This window comes from Accipiter gentilis, chromosome 30 (assembly GCF_929443795.1).
Source record: "Accipiter gentilis chromosome 30, bAccGen1.1, whole genome shotgun sequence".
Classification (NCBI taxonomy): domain Eukaryota; kingdom Metazoa; phylum Chordata; class Aves; order Accipitriformes; family Accipitridae; genus Astur; species Astur gentilis.
In genome coordinates this window covers 1,062,676-1,085,760 of record NC_064909.1, presented here as the reverse complement: position 1 = coordinate 1,085,760, position 23,085 = coordinate 1,062,676, and the positions used below count along the sequence as shown (strand labels likewise).

The window sequence follows — 23,085 nt, the reverse complement described above, 5'->3', positions numbered from 1 at the left end:
TTATTTGTCTTAAAAGAAAGACACAACTAGCTAAGTATGAAGAAAAAGCATTCTTTCAGCACAAGTATTCTCTTGAATTCAGAATACATATGCCTTTAGAATACCTGTTAATTTTTGGAAAGATTTGCAACTTCATGATCATCAAGTATTAGGGTGGAAGAACAAATACTATAAAATAATCTCTATGTGTTTAAGGGAAAAAGTGAGCTCCATAAATATTCATCCAAGACATGACCACTAATTGTGAACAGCTGGTGACAGCAATCAAAATCAAGTGACAACTGCATGTTGGTGGCTCTAGCCTTTCTCTCACAGGTGACTCAAATAGTGCTAAACTAATAAAAATGTAAGAATTTTATTCACATTCAGTGCAGCTTCTGCTTCTTCTAATGCTGGTTTAGCTGCCTCCAGTTTAGTCTCTGCTTTCACTTTTTCTAAATCGATTTCATCTACAATTTTTTGTGCTTTATCTTTCACACCTTGGACTTCATTTTTTACTTTAGCTGCAGCTTCGGCACTTTTCGTGACTTCTGCTAGTACCTGGAATTGGTAATATATATGTAAAATGTATAAATCAAAATGGTGGAACTAGTGATTAAGTCATCAGACACAAAAGAAAACAGATATGTAAAGCAATTATACAGAACATATAAAGCTAACCACAACTATATATGGCATTATATAACTATGGAATAAAAAATTAATACAATTTGCAGAATCCCCACAAAGAATTATCATATGAGGACTTGGACAGTAAAAATTGAATTATTTTTATAATGGATAGAAGACCTTTTTTATCCTATGATGGATTTATATCCTGTTTGAATCTATGCTTTTTCAATACAATAAGTATTTGCTTTTTTTCCATTACAATTCTGCAGATAAAAATAAAAATAGTTTAGCTAATATAACTAATGGAACATGGCAAACCATTTGCACCAATAGTCAGCCTCTCTTTTACTCCTTTAATCTGAGACTCACACTTAACTAGTCTATTCAAAGAACAGCCCCATGCGAATTCACTGAATGAAGTTATCCATTTGTGTCTGGTTCCTCAGTACATGTATTTTTAATTCTCTTGTGCATGTGTGACATCCAACTGGTGTCAGAATGTTTGTTGACCAGTATCAGGTATATGGTCAAGACTGGCACTCTGTAAGCATTTACAATAATATAAACAATGCTCTCAAATACTGAGAGAAAAAAAAAAGACAAATAAAATCCCCAAATCTCTCTTTTTTTTTCCCCAAATCCAATTCTGATTTCTATAGGGCTCAGCACTAATGGAAAGAAAGAAATATACCGATTATGAGCAATATTACATGTAGTTAAATAAGTGTCTGTTCTTTTATTATTTGTCCATACATCATCTCCTCCTGATGACTCATAAGTAGTGCCGTATTGAAAAAGTTGACAACTAAGAGGCTATGTGAATGCTTGCCAGAGAGCTATTTCAAAATGTATATCAAATATAAATATTGAACAAAGTGAACTCTATCAGCCTATCTGTCATACTCCTGAAATGTGAGAATTGTAATTTCATCCCTTTCTGCCATAATTCTCTCTCTTATGAAATTAAAGGCCTTTAAGAATGCAGACAGTCACTGGCCAAAAGTTTGCTCTCCAGTGCATATTAAATATGCACCATCATAGCATTATGGTATCTTCCAGAAAACAGAATGCCTATATTAAAACATTCCCTAACATATCTTTCCAGACAGTCATTTTGGAAACTAGATTTCTACCAGACCACCAATCTCATGAACACATGGACACCTTGTTAATGTAAAAGACAAAATATGAAACTGAACTGCGATGAACTTTTTTCTAAGCAATTTTGAAATAATAAAGTCACATTATCATCTGTTAACTTATCTGCAAATAAGTGCACATATAACCCTAAGTTTAATAAACGTCAATCAAACCATGAAACAAAAAATGAAACCTGATGCTTATAGGAGTGGGTAAGGATTGGGAGGAGAACAAGGAAGGCACTCAACCTCCATTGCAGTCTTAAAGCGCTTCACTTTCAGAAGCAAATGCTGAATCAAGATGCTACAGAAAGAGGAGTGAAACCTCATTTTAGACCATGATGCACATTCTTTGGCTTGTACAAATTATGAGAAAATTCTGCAACGGCACTTTACCCCACTATATATTCTGGTGCTATCCACTGCCTTATACTATTTAAACACTCAAGTACTTACTTTATCTGCCTTAATAGATGCTAAAGCCAGTTCTTTCTCCTTAATGGCCAGCTCCTGAGAGAGTTTAGCAACTGATTCACTGGCCTCCATCAGCTTAGACAAACCTATTAAGTGAAAGATAAAATTCAGAAAAATGAAAACTATTTTTTCCTAGTTAGGTAATACAATCTAGGTCTAGATCCCAAATGCCTTGTACCTTGTGTTCTCATTTAAATTTGTGTAAAGAAGAGAAAGTGGGTGTAAACAGTCATGCTATCATGATTGTGCCTACTATTCACTTTTCATGGATATAAATAATTTCACAAGGTGCAAAATTATTATAAACAAGTTTGATTCTTCAAAAAAGAAATCCATACTTCTTAGTTTTAGTTTGTTATAGCGGTGAACAGTACCTAAAGGTGTATAGGTGGGATACTACCTACAATAAAATATATCTGTACTCTCCCTGTATAAACTTAAAAGAAAAATGGGGGGGGGGGGGGGAGGTACGTCAAGGATATATGTTGTGTCATAAAGCCACAGGACAATCAGAAAATCAGACTGATACTACATTTGTATCATTGCATGAGGAGATTGCATAAATATTAGGATCCATAACTGCCTTCCAATAGGGAGCTCTTTCTAGGAAGAAGTGAGAAGTGGCGTCACCAAAAGTGGGCCCAAAAGTCACAGCAAGATTATGACCTCCAGCTTCTGCATATTGAGTTTACCCTCTCTTGTCCCTGGTGACAGAGAGTGCAGAAAAACACATAGAAGCATCTGTGCTCACCTGGCTTAGGGCCAGTCCCATCATAGCTCTTATATGTGCTGAAGCAACCATCCACAGAGGTCATTCAGCCTTACACTAACAGTTGCCCAGAGAGAGATGAGTTTTCTCCCTATATAATTACTATATATTCAGTCTTTCCCACATATTCATGCATTCTTTTTTTCCTCTCCTCTCTTGCTCATAGATTTGAGCACAGATTTTTTGGCTATTCCTGAGCTCCACATTGCATGCTGAAGCCTCTCTTGCCTCTCCTCTCTTCATCGCTGAATCTTAAAATCTTAAAACTTGCCTGGAAGCATTCCCATTATCTCCCTCTCTACCTAAGGGCTAGAGTCAGACCACACTTGGAAGTTATACATTTGATGTGTGATGTTTCTCTGTGATGTCTCTCCACTTTTCTGTTACCACATTTCACACAGACAAGCATTCTCTCCTAGTACATTTCTTGTTCTGACACAGCTGCCTCATGATCAGGCTACTGCCATTCTAGAGACTCTTTATTATTCCTCACTAAAAGACAGGTTATTTTGCCACTCTCAACAATGAAGTTCAAAGGTATATTCACTGAAATATGTTGACTGGGAGACAAGAGAGATGTTTTAGAATGTTTCCTTTTCCCAGACATATACCACTTCCTAAAATACTGAGGGATAGATGTACATACACATTAACATTCCACCCCCACCTCCCACTCCTCTGACAGCAATTTCCAAAATGGCTATTTCACTTCACTGTTAAAAAAAGGTTCTGAAAGAGAAGCTATGAAAGGGAAAATGATACCCTTTGCTGCATTAGCTTTCCCTGCTACAATCCTAGAGTGAGAAAAAAGAAAGATGGACAAAGAATAGGAATACACAGAACAAGAAGAACCAAAGAATTTCTGTTATAAACAAGAAACCTTTATAGCTTCTTCAGGTCCCCTACATACTTCCAATCACAAGAAACATTACAACAGTACCATGCCATCAGATAATTATTTTTTTTTAGTGCTTGTAGTCATAAATGAATGCCTGATTTAGGCATTAGAAACAGGAATAGTATTTTTCAGAGGGATATTTAGAACTCCATGTAAGAACCTTGCTGATACCAGCTACAACTTTTCTAAAGCAAGTTAAAAAGGCACCACATATTTTGATCCTATAGAGAGAATTGAGGTAATCTTCTTCTCTTGTCAATGTATTTTTTAACTTGTCTGAATGATGACTGCAGAAAAGTAGAGAATATAGAAAAATTATAAAAATCTTTATTAAGATACTAAGCCACAGTACTCTTAGGACCTCGAGGATGTAATTTCTGTCACTTTTAATTAGCAAAAGATCTAGCAATAAGTTGTTCAAAGGGATGACATGCCTAATTTGTCAAAGCTAAACTGAGGTCTTCTTGTAGAACCACAGTTCTATATGAAAAGACATTATCTACACATGTGATGCTCTACCAAGTATTCCCCAGATGGATTCTGAGAGAAGACACATGACATTAAGCATTCAGAAATAATTGTAATTGTCACTGGATCTCAGTTTTTACCTCATCTGTCATATTTTCACCCAAAGTGACAAAACAGAAAAGACATTACTTATATCTTTTAAACTATGTTGCTCACATAGATACTGCACTGCTGACAAGCACATTTTCAGTGTGCTCGAGCCAGGGACTTTTCTAGAAATCAGTATTGATCAAGGTATTTCTTACAATTTTGCTGCTTTACAAGCATCTTGAATTGGTCCAGACATCATTACATATAGGAAAAACATTTCAACAAGGAGATGAAAAGAGCAACATTATCTCAGCTGATTTTAATAACATACAATTTATATCCTGTATCAGGATAATCTCCTAACAAAACGAAACAACTGTCAATGTTAATCTTTCTAATCTTCTAAATCTTTTGACATTAAGTGATGAAAGACTAAGGATTAAAGGATGGATGTGCGAGATAGTAACTAAAGAATTCATAACTAACATTTTGAGAAAGTTCCTTAGGATGCAGTAACCAGTGGAGCATGTTTGGAGTCAGAGATGACCAGTATTTTTGTTGTTTTGTAATACATCTTTTCTATGCAAATGAAAGTATTTAGAAAATACTCTAACTGGCATGAGTAATGACCATAAGCTGACAGACACGATTTTCTGAGCATCAAAGATGCAGCAGTAGAAGATGTACATGTCCATGGTTACCTGTACATGATCATTTTGTTTTGAAGACCATGTAAGGAATTAGTGTTAACATGTGAGAGGCTAGGAAAATCTACATGTGAAATTTTCTTGTCAGTGCTGAAGCTATTTAAGTTGCTTCTTTTAAATTAGTTTTTAAAATAGAAGAACTGGAGAAAGAATACAAAAAAACCCCCCACAGTCAGAAATCTTCCAGGTTCTCAGACTTTATCACCATGTCAAGCAGAACTAATGATAAGTTCTGATTTCAAAAAATGGCAACAGATCCATACAGGGAAATTTGCATAATGTGAAAATATTAAGGATCACTTCTCTGCAGTCCACTCTAATTCAGCAAACAGTTTGTGATCTACACATTCTTATTCTATTCTTTTCTTTATGTAAAGTGTACCAGTTGCATTGTCTAAATGTGACGTCCTTTTACCTTTGTATGAAAAATCTTATAATGTAGACTTCTCTATTCTATTAGATTGATATACGATATCTTTTCCCAAATAGACCAAGTTTCCTAAGCTTTTCAGTTGCCTTTGTAGATTTACAAAAGCATGTCTAGATGCAAACTGGAGAAAACTGGAAATGTATTCTGAACCCATTAAGTACTAATCTAATGCCAAAAATTAAGGTCATTTCAAACAGATATCCAACATTAGAAGGACATTTCAATCATACTTTTCTGTATTTTAGATCGCTAGTTATAAAATGACCACAAGTAACAGTTACTTATTCTACAGCAGAAATCTGAAATAAATCAACTGTGAAGTGCTCAAATTGTATATCAAGAATTTCCATAGACAAGTCCAGAGTAAATTAACTGTATTTAGAGCTACCTCTCTCTACACTCTCTCTACTACATCACATGCTCTCTCTGGCCACTTTCAGGTTCTACTTTCTATTACAAATGCTAAATTGGAAATATTACAGTTTAATATAATGCTGAGATGAATGATTAAGCTGGCAGCTTCTTTGAGGCATTTTTGTAAGAGAATCATTGTGAGTTGGTGATAGCTGGAGTGCTTGGAAATGGTCCTCATATGCTACCAGTTTTGGACTGTGATCCAGCAGAACTGATTTTTAGTGATCACTGAATAAGAAGTCTAATATTAAAAACACAGATGAATTGAGACCATACCTGGAAATATATGTTTATCCTTATATTGCTTACCTATTTGCATACGTTCAGCTTGTTCATTAATACTCTCTAACTTTTCAGTATAAACTTCTTTGTAGCCATTGATGAAAGACAGATAGGATTTAGGTGTTACATAAGCTCTTCTTCGATACCTAAACCATAATATATTGGCAACATCAACTTAGTACATATTTTTGATGTGTACAGTCATTTGATTATTTCCAATGAAACAGAAGGTTATATAAAACAAGTCTTTAATTCAGTCAAAATCAAATTTCTTCATAATGCAAACCCTTATTTCCAATTACATTGTTTTCATCCACATAAGCGATGTGAAAAATTGTTGAATACTGGGAATGAAGATAATGAATTTGCACCACAATAGTAATTAGTTTTCATGGCCTTTACATACATTGATATAGCAGATTTATTTTTGTATTAGCCTTAAAAAGACACTTATTAATTCATATAAAAAAATGAATTAAAAAACCACTATCAGTAGCAGCACTTTGGGGATTATTTATTGCATTTGTATAAAATATTACCTTTGGAAATAATTCTCACAGCTTTCTGAAACTATATCATGAAAGAGACCCATGGTTTCCACTACTTGTGTTTTAACTGATGCAGAGCAGACCATATTAAATTCTGAAAGAAAGTAACTGGCTACAGCTACAAGAGCTTCCTTGGGCCATTGACTGAACCAATCCATGGTGCACCCCGATATGAGACCAGGAAATTTCAAAGAACATGCACGGAACTTCTCACCAACCTAAAGAGAGTAACACTGTCAATTTACAATATGATACTTAATTAGGTTGATCAAAATGTTTAATTCATATAAAAACCTAAATGGTCTATTTTTTTTCTTGCTAATTTTCTGCTTAGAACAGCCTGCACAGTTTTTTCTTTTATATAAGTATTTTGCTAAATTTCCAACATTCAATATTTTATGAAATTTGAAGAAAGAATTTAATCACAAATATAAATGTTTTTTAGTATTTTAAAACTTCAGTTAACTTATTTTAAATTCCATTAGATTCTTGTTTTCAAGTAACAAGCAAGAATTTCACAAAGATATATTCATTGATTTGTATTAGGAAAGAATATGCCAGGAGGAAAAAATAAAAATTACTTTAACATGTAAGGAATTATTTAATTGTTAAGTATTTTGCTTTTAAGTTCTGACAACTGTACTATTACTTTTATTATCTCAGCAATTATAATCAGACTTCAGTAATCTTTTTATGCATCTTTACATCTCCTTGAAAATATAAAGCTTGAATAATCCTGTCACACCTTATAGGATAGTTTGCTAATGGAAGTAAGGAAGACAGATATGAGAAAAAACTTACTGGAGAAAAGCAGAGGACAACATGCAAGTTCTTCTTTGCCCGAGTTAAAAAATATTCATAAAGATTATCAAAAGTAGGGGGACACCGAGGCATCTCTTTTTTCATCACAGGTATTAATCCTTGGGTGATTTCATCCAATTCATCCCGAGCAAATAAATTAGAAATCTTTTTATAAAATTAAAATTGATAAGAATATAAATTGCATGGATCTAATTATTATAGAGTTTATAAATATTTTTCTGTTTACATCATATCTCTCTCTCTGCATATATACAGTTTAGACAGATAAAAACCCAAATTTGTCCCTGATTTAGACATATGTAACTCCATTAAAAACTAGGAAGTCCAACTCAGGAAGAGTACAGACCTTGACTGGCCAGTGAATACTCATATAATAAAGGCTACTAAACTACACATCACAGCTCCTTATCTTTTCCTGGCTTACATTGAAATAGAGATAAAGGAACTCCATATCAAGAGCACTCTTTTTTAAAAAAAGTTGAGATATTTTTGACTTAATCATTATTAATTCTATGATTTATTACCAAAATAAATAAACTAGTGGGAACAAATTCTGCAGTTTCCTGCTTCTAAAGTACATCGCCTGTCACATTGAGACTCTTACCTCACCTGAAGACAGCAGATTATTTACATATTCCAAAAATGACTCCTCTTTTATTTGATTATCAGTGAAAATAAAAGTGATACCTTCTCCTTCTACTCCAGCTGTTCTATACAACAATTTTAAATCATCTGACAGATTGCTTACATTATAGGATCTAGGAGGAATAATAAACATTACCTGTTAATTCCAGACAACTCAGAATACTGCTATTTTCAGATTATAGTGTTTTATAAGCGATAGTGCAACCATCCTTTCTAAACACACATATTTTGCCTCAGGAATAGCTAACAAATGGTCCAGCTTTTTCAGCTCAAATAATCCAGTGTTGTATATAAACAAGATAAGAATTTATTGTTTTCCACATTTTTAAATGGTAACAAAATGAAAAGAAAAAAGCAGGGGGAGGGACGGCTGTTAAAAATATAAGGTTATGACTATGTAAAGAGAAAGCAATAGCATAAATTGGATTTATATATTTCTTGCATTTCTTACCTGGTTAAAGTGATCTGAAATATTTTATAGCCAGCAATAAAGGAAGCCAACCTTGAAAGACTTTGTTTTCCAGAACCACCAACTCCAACAAGTAAAGCATTCCCATATGCTGTCCGAATTATCCGGGAAATCTATATAGGAAAAAATGGAAGAAAAGCTCATTAATAAATTTAAATTAAAATGTTAATTAAAAAAAATTTAAAAACTTATACTCTACACTTTATTTACTGGAGTATAATGTAAAGATTATTAAAATTATACTTGCAGAAAATTTTTCCTCTCAAAAGAACACTTGTACATTCTTTAGGAATTTTGTGTAGCTAATGAAAAAGCTGTATGTAAGAATATAGGATGGTTACAATCAGTTACACATAGGATTTAAATACATAAGGGGAGACATTTTGAGCTCCACTTTATGTTGAAGGTATCATCCTGAATGTGTTTAAAAATATCAACAAAAAAACTTTAGCTAGAACAATAAACATACTAGATTCCTAATTTTAAGAGTCTGAAAGACTTGGACACATTTAAACTACCATTTAATGTTATCTTCTATTTTATCTGCCTTCAACATTCCCTTTGAGATATTTTTCTTAAGCAGTCTCACAGATATAAAAGCTGGATTACAAATTTACTAAGTTACTGCTTTTTTACACATCTCCTGTCTATACATCACACCTTCCTTGGATTTATTATATGTTAGTGCTCTATTACTTTAAAGATGCTCCAGTTTGCTTTGCTTCTTATGTAAATTATGTACAAAATGCAAAAGATTGGCATCTACATCAAGCCTTTGAATTCTATTCAGTTTTTCCTCCAAAGAAATTTTGGTTTTATGCACAGTTCCCTCTGAGCTTATCCAGATAACTATATTAAAATAGAAGTCTAAATGTGAAATTATGAAGGTGACTACATTTATTGTCACCATAGTGACAGCCAGGCTCCTTTCTACTACCTAAATGCATATCCTAGATGTTCTGGTTAGAACTTGCCAATGGAAATGGAGTATCAGAGACTCAAAGTCTTCTGAAATTCACCTAGCATCACATGAACTGTATTTTAAAAAAAAAAAAAAAAAAATATTTTCTTCTGTTTAAATGCAAAGCAAACAAAATAATTTACTTCACTTGAGGTCAACTAGAGAAGAACCAAACATCTCCTGTTTTGGTTTCACTGTGGCTTCTATGTATCTTTCAGTAAACAAATCATCAAGTTAGAGTAATTCCTGAGATAACAAACACAACTTCCTAAATCTGAGGCACAGTGCTTCAAACAAATCTTATGCTTAGCCTTTTTTTTCTCCCCATGAATTAGATTCTGACTTTGGATTAATTTTTTCCTTATATCTGCCTTTCTGAATAGGGGTTCAGCTGGTTCTAAACTGAAGCTTTCCTCAACCCTACACACTGATTCTACTATAGCCCTGATTTTTATTTCTTTTCATGTCTCTCATCCAATCAGACTCTACCTCACGTTGTTTTGGTCACTTGTCAGGTAGAGTTACCTTTGAAGTCTTTTCTGAATTCTTAATGATTAAAAATCATTCTATATAGAAAATATAAATATGGCTCTTTATGACCACAACTTTCCTATCGAGGAAAATCTTCATACCTCTGAATACATAGAAGCTTAAACAAATATATAATATAAGGTATTTATTACAAAACATGCAAACAGGTAAAATGACTGTAGCTCTTTCATAGTTCTTGAAAATCACTAGCAAAAATGACAAGCAAGTTTAGGGATTAAGAGTAGCTTTTCAGAATGTGCCTTCTAAGCATAGCTTGTTGGAACAGCTAAACTAGTAAAAAAGTAACAAACCCCAAACCTTAATAAGATGTGTCATTGCATCCCTAAAAAACACCAAATCAAGAAATGATCCTCTAATACATTCATTGTATTGTCTCTGATACATTTGCAATTTTTCACACAGAAATTCAAAGCTGGGAATCTGGCGGGGGGAAAGAAAAAAAAATCAGTAACTGTACTAGCATGGCCCTTCAGAATTTAAAACTGCACTGACATTTTTATACAAACTTGAGTTCATTTATTGGCCACAAATAATGAGATTATTTTGTTAATTCACTGTAGTGACTGTAGTTGTGTTTAAGAAATTTTCTGCTAATGGTGGGGGAAAAAAGGAGCATGGAGAATAGGAATGAATAAACTACATTTTTATGGCATTATTAACTTTAACATCACTAAAGCCAGAAAAATCTATATATATCTTCACAAAAAACATAGTAGGTATTCAACAAAACTTTCTGTATGATGAGTTCAGCAATATAAAATACTTAATAATTAAAGGAAAAATTAAGTGCCTAGTATTTTAAGTGTAAAATGAAATACCTCCTCATAAATTTTTGGTGGTTCAAACACAAAATCTTCTGGTTCATCACCAGTTGGTTCAGGCATCTCCCGTAAAAAATCTGCAAAATATGGTTCAGCTTGGAGAACTTCTGTCAAGTCTGTATCCACATATTCCTCAATTGCTTTAGTAATAGTTTTATCAAACCAGGCTGTATCTTCAGGAGTAATAAATCTAAAAATCATAGATTAGTACAATTAAAAAAAATGATTTCTAGTTATATAGGGAGAAAACCAAACAATTAAATACTGAAAAAACCCATGTAAAATTTCAAGGAAAAATACGTATTAGGCAATATGTATTAGGCAATAATCACAGAAATTACATGCTTCCATACTCTAAGCTCTAAAGTATAATAGTCCATCACATAAAACACAAAACCAACTTGACTTTCCAACTTTCACCTAGAACTAAGCAGAGACAGATCATTTAATTTGTCAGATGAAAAAGCATGAAAAAGGTTGAATGATTTCTGAAATAACCATTGGTAAGTGACTCATATCATCTTTCAACCTGCAGCAGAACAGCATAATTTATATTATTGTAGTACTGCCTATGAAACTGCAATGAGATAAGGCATAGTGAAAGGAAGATAGTATATGTCACTACAACCTAACTTCATTCTCAATGCTTCTTGCACCAAAATCTGTAATTAACAAAGGGGGATATACATTGGGACGAGGAGTAATACAGATTGAAATAAAACAGTCTGCAAACACAAATACTGGTGACTGCATTTCATTGTTTAAACAACTGTATCTACTTCCCTTGATAGGTTCAAGATGGTTTTAATACAGATCAAGATCTCAGACTACTGTGATTATCTGTGGCTGTGATTATCTGAGAAGCAATCAAGAGTGGTACTCGGTAGTAACTGGTAAACAAAAGGCAAGAAGCACCTCAATCCCAGAAAAGGGGAATGCTCACTACAGGAAAAAAAATAAATTAAAAAATTCCCCTTTACTTCTTTTCCTTTTCAGTGATACAACTGAGAGGAAAAAAGGACAAACATGGAAACGCTGTACACAGTGCTCTGAGTTTTCAATTAAGACAAAGAATACCGAAGAACTGTGGTATAGACAGCCTCGATATACATTATATACTTCATTATTGTTAGAGTTTCTTAGTGATGACATAATACTAACCACTGTGGAATCTAAAAACAGCATAGAAGAAAGAAGAAACTACATGACTACAGTCTCTCTAATATATAACATATCTGTATAAATATGTATCTTCCATGTCTTTTTAAATTCTCCACAACAAATAAAAAAATAAAAGAACATTTCAGTACACATCAGTGATATCGCTCCTAACTTTAGAGCAGAAAATAATACACTCAAAGCTGTATGACACTTCTGCATCAGTGTGTATGATCCTCACTTCAAATTGAACATTTTCCCCCCTTTTTACATCAACAGCACTCTATTGCACATATAAATGCATATACATCAGTTTCAGGTAATTTATAAGTTTGTATAATATATGGTAGTCCAGGCACTTAGAAACACCAGCACCGTTAGACTTTGTAGTGGATTTACACTGAGTAGGCTTTCTCAGATTATAGAGAAATAACTATTAAAGCCAGCAGAAAGCTCTGGCCTTCATTTTTATATTCTTGACAACTGATGGATAAGACTTCCTTTTAGATTTCCTGCATGCATTTTCTGAACTCAGCATATGTATCTAAGGAGATAGGAGAAAGTGAGGAGGATTTTCAAATTAGAGTTCCTCTGGGATATTAGAACTGGTCAAAATAGCAATCTTACTTCCTTGGCTCTTAACTCAAGTTTGTTTATGCACTTTTCTGGGGAAAATGAGAAGACATCAGCCAGCTGATTCAGAGCTCTCAGGGAAGAAAATGAGGGATTCTAGAAGATACAAGTGGGGATGGTAAACAAAATTGGTTGACAATGGTCTATGTTTTGTTTGGAACTGATTCTAACACGTGGTTTTGGCTTGGATAGAGTTAGTTTTCTTCCTAGTAGATGGTATACTGCTGTGTTTTGGACTTAGTGTGAGAATAATGTGGATAACACACTGATGGTTTTAGTTATTGCTAAGTAGCATTTATACTAAGTCAAGGACTTTTCAGCTTCTCATGTCCTGCCAGTGAGAAGTTTGGAGGGGCACAAGAATTTGGGAGGGGACATAGCCAGAACAGCTGACGCAAACTGGTCAAAGGAATATTCCATACCATATGATGTCTTGTCCAGTATACAAACTGGGGGGAGTTGGCCAGGAGGAGCAGATTAATTCTCAGGTACTGGCTGAGCATTGGTCAGTGGGTGGTGAGCAATTGCATTGTGCATCACTTGTCTGTCTTGGGTTATATTTTACTCTCTTTTTGTTATTTTCATTACAGTTATTACTATTATTATTATTATTTATTTTTATTTCAATTATTAAACTGTTATTATCTCAACCCATGAGTTTTACTTGTTTTCAATTCTTCTCCCCATCCCACCAGGGGTGGAAGGGAGGAGTGAGTGAGCAACTACGTGTTGTTTAGTTGCTGGCTGGGGTTAAACCATGACAACCTGAAATGGAGGGCAGATGTTTCATCCACCAGTTTTGGCAATTTGTAATTCATCTCTAAGTTTTACATATCTTGTTTTGTTTCTGTTTTGACTAAGTACATGCTAAAGTCCACATACCAATATATACTTAGAAGGATTTCACTTTGTCCTTCTTATCTTTTGGAAACAGGATGGAACTCCTTAGAATTCTTTTACACCTTTTCTCTTTCCTTTATGTTGACAAGTTACTAGAATAATAGTGATTAAGTCTGACTGTGCTTGAATACAATGCAATCATTATGTACACATCTTGCTTGCTACCATGCCAAATCATCTGCACCAGACTGCATTTATGTAGTCGGCATCTCAAAATAGATAAATTCCATTTTAGACTTCTGCAACTACATTGACTATTGAAAAAATTCTGGTCATGGAAGGTAACCCCTAAGCACTTGCCAATTCAAGGTGTTTAGGTCTAACTAAAACCAAGAGCAATATAATGTACCCTCTTGTGTCCATGGCAAAACATTTTTCATTCCTTTCACTTTGTGATAGCTTTATAAAGTAAATGCAGTGTAATAAAATACACATATATATTTTTAAGAGTCAACAGTTAACTTTAATGCTTTATAATTAAAGCATTAATTTTATTAAAATTATGAAGGCCCTTCCTCAGGACATCAGAATAAGAAATTATATTCATTAAAATCCCCAGTAGAGGTGGGCATATGTCAAGTTTTTACTAGCAACTACAGTACTACATCTAGAATTTCACAAGAAATTGAAACACTGTAAATACAAAAATATTACTGGACCTTTAACACTTACACCTCATAAATGTATCTGTTTTATGAATATTTTAAAGGAGATTTGGAGACGGGCCACTTTTTAATCATAGGCATGTGATTTTTTTTCTGTGAGGAGATCAAAGCAATTTTAAATTATTCTCTGTGTATGAATTTAGGACACCGTACAATCCTCTTTTTAACAGAGGAACTGGCTGAGTGTAGCCAAAGATAAGTGCAATAAAATGTAGGTTAAAACACAGAATATGTGTATATTTTTGAGTTGTCCATCTAATTACTGAGATAATCTATCAGTACGTAGCATGACATTTGTTGGGATAATACCCCAATGCAAAGTGCATGTAAAACAAGCTAAAATTTTTCATATTGGCATAATGAGGTTTATCATATGAAGAAGTTTTACAGAAGTATGAGCATAAGTGAAGTAAATGGTTAAACCTACTAAATATAAAATGCTAGTTGTTATACCTGTCAGCAATTACTCTTGTACATTCATGTTTAAAAAGTGTTAGGAGGACAGTACTGTTGTTGCATTCTTCTGCCTTTATAGTTAACATTCCTTGCCAAATTCTAGAAAGGTCTCGAAGGTTGAAGATATAGTGGAATTTAGATGGTGTAGGCAGCATCTTTGTCTAAAGAAAAATATTGTTAATATTCAAAATAAGTAACATTTAGAAGGAAGCAAGAATAATATAAATTTATAATTAATAACACATAAAATATAAATATAACAAACCTACTAATTTTCACACATAATACTGTGGGAAAACTCTTTCTAAAAAGTCACCAAAAACATTTTATTTGTTTGGAAGCAGGATCTAGCACTAAATGTAGAACCCCAATTCTTATAACATTTCACATGTTGCTCTGGGCTTTATAAATTAAAGATTATAATTTATAAAGACTTTCACTCCTTATTCCTTATAGTGATTAAAGCTTTGGGTAACATAAATAAAACTATAGGAATGAATGGACTGGTATTTCCATTCATCTGTCTTGTATACTGAAATTTGATATTTTCCAGATGTATCTCCAAAACATTTTTAGCCCATCTTTCTCCTGTTTTTTTCTTGTTACAGGTATGTTCTTAAGGAATATTACACTAATATTGCCTAAATTACACTAATAGACACTCTGTTCAGACTGATTGTGATAAAACCTTCCCTGTAATTTACACCTTTGTCCACTGCCACAATATTCTGCCTGTTGGGACCAATTTTTTCACCGTATCACATACTTCAGGGTTGAATTTTCTACAGGAATGAAAGTATCCACAGCCAATAATACCTGAAAAGATAAAATGCAATATACCATTAATCTCAAGTTGTAGGATATAATAAGGTAGCTTGTGAGCAAGGCATATAAGTACTTATTTAAAACAACTTGCTTTTAAATTACAGATGAAATATTTTTTTGTCTTTTGTCCATGGCTTTTCTGAACAAATGTAGAAACAACTGGCAGTAAGTGCTGGCTTTTAACAATATACTGTATTGACAAAGTTAACAGAATTGAGAACTTTAGCAACAGAGGGCATTTCAGATAGTGCAGAGGTGGAATGGTAACCTACATAGTAATAACAGTGCTCATGTTTTTCCACGAAATGCCATTACTTCCTTATTAATTATTTTGCTTGTCCAAAATTAGAAAGACAAGCATTTAAAAGGGTTGATTTCTCTTCCACAGCACTATTTTTGCTGTAATACAGCTTCAGTTGTTTCACTGGAAGTAGTCCGAATTTGCACGATGAAAGTGAGAAAGGGAACTTACTTTTACATATTTTAAGTCAATTATGAAAAAGAATTTATACTAAAACAAGAAAAAGAAGTACCAAAAATTTTGTCAATGGATGCATTGGATGGCAATGTACAATTGAATACACAAAACTGTCTTTTTAAACGCTGGGGAATATCATTACGGCCTCCTCCAGGATGTATCATTGCTGCTACTAATTGTACATCTACAATTGTAGTGAAGTCTCCAGGTTTATCCAAGCTGTACATTCCTTTCATTTCCATCATCTGACGAACAATTTCGTTTGTCACCTGTAATTTTATGTAACTTCTATAAATTAGAAATTCAAACAAGAAAAGAAAATGTACCCTGATAATTTAATTTCTTCTTGTATATCTACCATTAATCCCTAGAGAAAGGTTTTTCACTTTAATCTAAACTCGGATTAAACTATCTTCCCTAGTCATACAGGAGATCTTGTTTAGATGATTTTAAACAGCAGAAAAACTCCTTCAGAGATGTACTACCATCTAATATCAACAAAATGTGTTTGCATTCCTTTTAACCAAATAAATTCAATGAACTGGAAAAAAAATGTTTGGTTCCATATTTTGCTGCTGGACATTCAGCTCCAGATGTTCAAACTATGCTTTTCAGTTCTTCCTTGGGCCTCTTTTGAAGCAAAACAAATAATTCTTTTTTGAAAAAGGAAGCTGTTCATTGTGGAAAGGTTATTCACTCCACACTCCACTCTACAGCACCTATAAGGATCAGGAGGCACGAGAGTTTGCCCCCACAGCAACTGCTCCAATGATACTCAGCAAGTCTTATGTGCTCAGGTACTGCAACAAAGCCATATGATATGCAGCAGGGCACTGATCACAAACCACCACAAAAATATTTCAGCAATGTCTTGGGGCCATAATGGACGACCTAGTGGAGGTCCCTCCATAATGGAGATCCTTCCCATTATTGAACACTCTCTGGGCCTGTGAGAGCTTTTCCTCAAACACAACCACCTATGTTCTAGACTACAGTCAAGCAGCTCAGCGTTGTGGGTTATTCAACACTAGTTTCAATTTTTAAACAGATTAAAGTTCTCTCAAGTAAGAGCAAATGATGCAAACCAAACAACTGGTGTACATTGGCATTTAGGTATGTCATGGTTTAACCACAGCAAGCAACTAAGCACCATGCAGCCACTCTATTGCTCCCCCACTCAGCTGGGGAGAGAAAAAGTAGCAAAAGGCTTGTGGGTCAAGATGAGGACAGGGAGAGATCTCTCACCAATTACCATCACAGGCAAAACAGACTCGACTTGGGGAAAATTAACTTAATTTCTTGCCAATCAAACCAGAGTAGGGTAATGAGAGAGAAAACCAAATCTTGAAACACCTTCCCCCCACCCCTCCCTTCTTCCCTGGCACAGCTTCACTTCTGTATTCTCTACCTCCTCCCCTGCCAGCGGTGCAGAGGGACTGGGAGTGGGGGTTGCGGAGAGTTCATCACACATTGTTTCTGCCACTCCATCCTCCTCAGGGGGAGAACTCCTCACTCTTCCCCTGCTCCAGTGTGGGGTCCCTCCCACGGGAGACAGTCCTCCGTGAAATTCTCCAACGTGAGTCCTTTCCATGGGCTGCAGTTCTTCATGAACTGCTCCAGCGTGGGTCCCTTCCATGGTGTGCAGTCCTTCAGGAACAGACTGCTCCAGCATGGGTCCCCTGTGGGGTCACAAGTCCTGCCAGCAAACATGCTCCAGCGTGGGCTCCTCTCTCTACGGGTCCGCAGGTCCTGCTGGAGCCTGCTCCAGCATGGTCTTCCCAGGGGTTCACAGCTTCCTTACGGCACCCACCTGCTCCAGCACAGGGTCCTCCATGGGCTGCAGGGGGACAGCCTGCCTCACCAGGGTCTTCACCACGGGCTGCAGGGGAATCTCTGCTCTGGCACCTGGAGCACCTCCTCCCCCTCCTTCTTCACTGAACTTGGTGTCTGCAGGGTTGTTTCTCTAACATACTCTCACTCCTCTCTCTGGCTACAATTGCACAGAGTCTTTTTCCCCTTTTTAAATGTGTTATCCCAGAGGCACTACCAGTGTTGCTGATGGGCTCAGCCTTGGCCACCAGTGGGTCCATCTTGGAGCCAGCTGGCATTAGCTCTGTCAAACATGGGGGAAACTTCTAGCAGCTTCTCACAGAAGCCATCCCTGTAGCCCCCCCTGCTACCAAAACCTTGCCACACAAACCGATTACAAGGTAAAAGGCCAGGTTCCACTTCAGAGACACTAAAAACACATGCTTGGATTTAATTTTGACAAAACCAGCTTTCTAAAGTGGAGGAACTATTCAGTCTACACAGACTTATATCCATACTGCCACTTAAATACTTGCCCAAGCCCACTCTCACAACCAGACCTACTACCCACACTGTTAACAAACCAGCTCAATGCTACAAGCAGCCCTGACCCAAACTGTGAGCCTCACAGAAGCCAGAAAGCCTGAGCATTCAAAAGTGCACAGAGGCCTCATGTTTCTCATTTTTTATTTACTCTGAGCAAATTAAAAAATGTCATGGTAAGCATTCTTGGTCTTTATGTTACAAGAGAAATTCCAGAAGACCTAGCATGCTGGGCTGGAAATACTTCAGACCTACTATGCGAAGGAACTGTAAGACTTTTGCCTGATTTTGGGTCTGTATAGGCATATGAATGTTACACACCCAAATTGTCGATGGGGTCATCAAAAGCCAAAAATCTTTAATCCAGTTTGCAAGTCAATATGTTACCCTTGAATTTGGACAAAACCTTTATTACTTTCTCCAAGGTATCACATTTCTGTTTTGCAGAAAGTTTGTTTACTAGTGCTTTCAAATTGATGCCAATCTTGAAATTAATAATATGGTACTTTAGTACAGTGATGCTTTTTTAGTCTTACAAAAATATGAGAAAGTGGTAATAATGTAAGATATTACACTATTATCCTACACGTCTCTTCAGTAAACTGAATTTGGTCTTTTTCTTCTTGAGTGTACCATAATTAGAAAGTATTTCCAATAGTTAACAGTTAATTAAAATATTGAGGAAGTCCACCAATTCCCATGTATGTTAAAAAAGAAAAAATCACAACAATTTGAGAATAAGTTGTATTTGTTAAAAACCAGTTTACCTGATCTCCCCATTCATTGATAAATGGCATATTGATATCGTCAATAAAAACAGTCATTTTTCTGCCACCAGGAGGTCCATAAGTACTTCCAATGCGTTTGTCCACATAACTCTCTATTGTCCTCTAAAAATTAAAGAAAGTTCTTGTTTTGCATCTAAAGCAACGATATTTAAAATTTATTATTAAAAAATGTATTAGTTACTGCTTTCTGCTACAGCACTTATCCAGTGATTTCGTCTTTTTGTTAGTAGTTTCATCTTTGATTCATCATTAAGGAACCCTATTCTCCTGTTCATCACACTCATTCCTATGCACTCCCCTGGCCTCAGGGCTACGTCCTGCAACCCACCTCTGGCTACCAGAGAAGTTTTTAAAAAGTTTTCAAACTTGGAAATTATTATTTCATTACCAGCATTGAAGTCAATTATTATCATGAAGTCACCAAACTAAAACAACATTAAATTTAGTATGACACATTATGTCTGTAAGAAATATTACATCTTGTGAATTGTATTTCAGTCTTCAAACATGCCAAGATTAATGCAAGATAAACTGCTAAGAAAATTAATAGATCAGAAGTTGTGAGTTTTGTTGCATATCTTTTTTTTCTCTTGCTTCTCAAACCAGTATGAGATAGTGGGAAGATAGGTTACACACAATTTGAGAAATGAAGGATTAATCAAAATTATACTAATTATGAGCAAGCTAGAATATCAACAAGCAGAAATAGTATTTTCATTATCTACAGCATAATTTTCATAAATACCAGACTTATTTAGAAAGACATTTAAGAATCTCCCTTCCAAAGGGTAGCTCTGGTGAGGAATGGAATCTGATTTCAGAGAGTTTGTCATGTATTGTCTGAAAATTATGGTTGCTTTGTATTTCCCCTCACTAAGATCAATTGTTTTATATTTGCAGTACAACTGCAGACCATATAGAGGCATCTTAGATTCCTTTTACATTTCTGAGATACCTTGTAAGCTAAGTAATGCAGCATTTTAATGTTTTGGTGGCAATAATATTTTAAGACTGAGTTTTGAACTAAATAAGAAGCAGGATGCAACAGACAAATAAGACACTAATATAAAATTGAAATATATCTTCAAAGTTCTACAGCTTTACAATCTTTGTAAAGGTACTTGGAACATAAACAATGACAGAAAAAATACCTTACAAGATGTTAGCAAATGTTTTCATTAGACAAATAACTTTTTAGTTTTACAAGCATAAATGTCATCCTATATGAGTAATGTGGCATATAAGATAGAAGTAATAATAGTATTTTTGAAACAAAAAGCATTTCAACTGTTTTTCTGCTATATCTCTCTCTTGGAAATCAGCAGAATGAGCTATGTATTCACCTTGCTAGCTGAAAAGAAAGAGCATATCTTCTGAGGTACTACAGTACTGCAGCAGAGACAAGAACAATAAGATCCTTTCACAGACTCTCTGTACCAGAGACAAGGAAGTCTGGGTTTTGTTTTCAAAACAGTGATGCTCTAGGGACCCCTAATACACTAAGTAAAGGACACTGAGACAGAGATACTGACTGCTCAATTAATCTTGTATACATGAAGGGATGCCTGCCTTATTCTGTCTCACAGTTTGACATAAACGATGGCCACAGATCTTCATAACAGACAAGCTCAGCAGATATTCTGTGTGTTTGGAATTTCAAAAAATCGCTGTTTAAGCCATTAGTTTCCACCAATTTCTTAATAACATTTACATTAACTTCTTAAAAAAAGACACTTGGTTTTGGGATGGAGTTTGTAAGACCTTCTCCATGAACAGACTTTTCAATCAAGAAATATTCCAGAATGACTACTTTATCCTACTAGAGGATTGTCACCATGAATTAATTACTTTGAATTAGTAATGAAGGCAGTTCAACTTACAGGATCACATCCTAGCAAATTAGTACTACTGAATCATAGCACAGTGGTATAAATCACCCTTTCAGTCACTTGAAAAAAATATCTGTAGTATTTGTTTCTATTTATATGGATTTTTAGCAGTTATATTGCAGAAAGGAAATCTCTATAAAGTTGCCATGCTAGAGGACCTTAAAGACTGGATTTCTGATGCTGTAGTCACTCCAGAGCTGAGGAAAGATAAGAGCATCTATAAGTTGAAATCTGATTTTTATTACAATTTTTATTTTTGTTAAAACTAAAGAATCAGGAAAAAAATGAAGACATATAACCAAAAATTTTAATTAATCTAAAATGAAAAGGAAAGGTCTTCAGCAAAAAAATGGATCCTTAGAATTCCTTAATGTAAAAGCACACAGCAATCATGAATAAATGTATCTCTATGTGAGTGACTATATTTTATTCTGATCTGCAAAAATTATTTTTTATGGAATTTTCTGAAGTGTTTAAGTGACTTAGAGGGAAAAGATCCTCTATACTTTAAATCACTCCTTTTATCATCAGAATTAAGTACACTTTAAATACTTCGCAAGGAAGTGATATGCAAGAATTGCTTAGAATCTGTATTTTTACCTGAAACATAAATGGTTCTGTGGCAGATGAAAAGTTTAAACATTTTGACAAATGCTTTTCTGGGTCATATTTCTTCACATATGCCTTAATCATGACTGTCTTTGCAGTCCCCTGTTCTCCTGTGAGCAAAACTGCCTGTAACAGATATTTAAATCACATAAGTATTGTCAAAACTTTTCATTAAATACACATAACAGACCTATTTTAGAAAAAGGGATTCTTTCTGTGTCTACTTTGGAATGATATATTATTCTAGTAGGTTCTTCCTGTGTCTCCATATGCAGTGACACAGTATGTGTTTTACATCCCACCCAGATTCTCCAAGAAAATTATTTACAAAAACTCAAACGAGAAATGATGAAGCAAGAATGCACTAGAGGTTTTTCTTCCAGTTGCCTAACTTCCACTTTCCAACACATTCACCAGCAGTCTTTTGTAGTGGATGACCCTAAGAAAGCTTTCTTTATAATGGAAAGTAGTCTCTGACATCTAATTTGAATGCAAAATTTCTACTATTATTTGGTTTCTCTATAGGTATCCTTTGTGAGACCTGTTTGTAATAGAAGGATAGTTCCTTCTTCACAGCATTGTCCTTAAACCAACAATATAATATAGATTAGATGTAGCTATATTCTCTCAAGCATATACTAAAAGAGATACTTTAAAGGTCTGTAAAGACATGATGTAATGATAATTACAAATATGAACAACAGACACTGAACTGTGTACAGCAGTCTTACCTGACTAAGCAATATTTATGGCTTTGTGATAAATGTTAGTGAAGGTGGGAAACAATTAGATGGATAAAAGACTCTGGAAATGTAGTCATTTTTGAAGCTCCTCTTATATTTCCGTATATTGTCTAAAATACCTGATCCAGTCTTTTTTTCTAAACTGAATGTGTCAGGAGATACACAAAATTGATTTGCAGTGAGTATTGTAGTGCTTGTGTCCCGTTAGACAGTCCATTAAAACTGGTAGGAGAGGAAGTAATTTAGCAGTGAAACTCTGAAATGTGTTTTATGCTCCACTCACAAAAAAACCCTGAGAACTACTACTTATCAGCAACAAAGGAAAATCACCTATTTTCAAAGCAGGCAGTTATTCTTCAACTTTCCTCAAAAGAACACTATCCTTCCTTTAAGGAACACTGGTTCCTATCCACCCCTTCTCTTCTCCTAAATTGGAATTTTAAATCTGTTACCCAAGTTCCCCAACCTAATTATGACAACATAAACCG

At 34.7% G+C, this 23,085-nt stretch overlaps 1 protein-coding gene across 1 annotated transcript in view; it reads right to left on the bottom strand.

The window, feature by feature from the left end:
• Positions 1–23,085, bottom strand: part of DNAH8 (dynein axonemal heavy chain 8) — a 150,525-nt gene that overhangs the window by 44,026 nt on the left and 83,414 nt on the right. Inside the window, 14 exon segments of the mRNA XM_049833809.1 lie at positions 364–540; positions 2,208–2,311; positions 6,311–6,429; positions 6,823–7,049; positions 7,633–7,797; positions 8,258–8,411; positions 8,750–8,880; positions 10,578–10,700; positions 11,099–11,291; positions 14,911–15,074; positions 15,620–15,729; positions 16,272–16,485; positions 19,336–19,458; positions 21,846–21,980. Coding sequence (XP_049689766.1) covers positions 364–540; positions 2,208–2,311; positions 6,311–6,429; positions 6,823–7,049; positions 7,633–7,797; positions 8,258–8,411; positions 8,750–8,880; positions 10,578–10,700; positions 11,099–11,291; positions 14,911–15,074; positions 15,620–15,729; positions 16,272–16,485; positions 19,336–19,458; positions 21,846–21,980 — 2,139 coding nt within the window.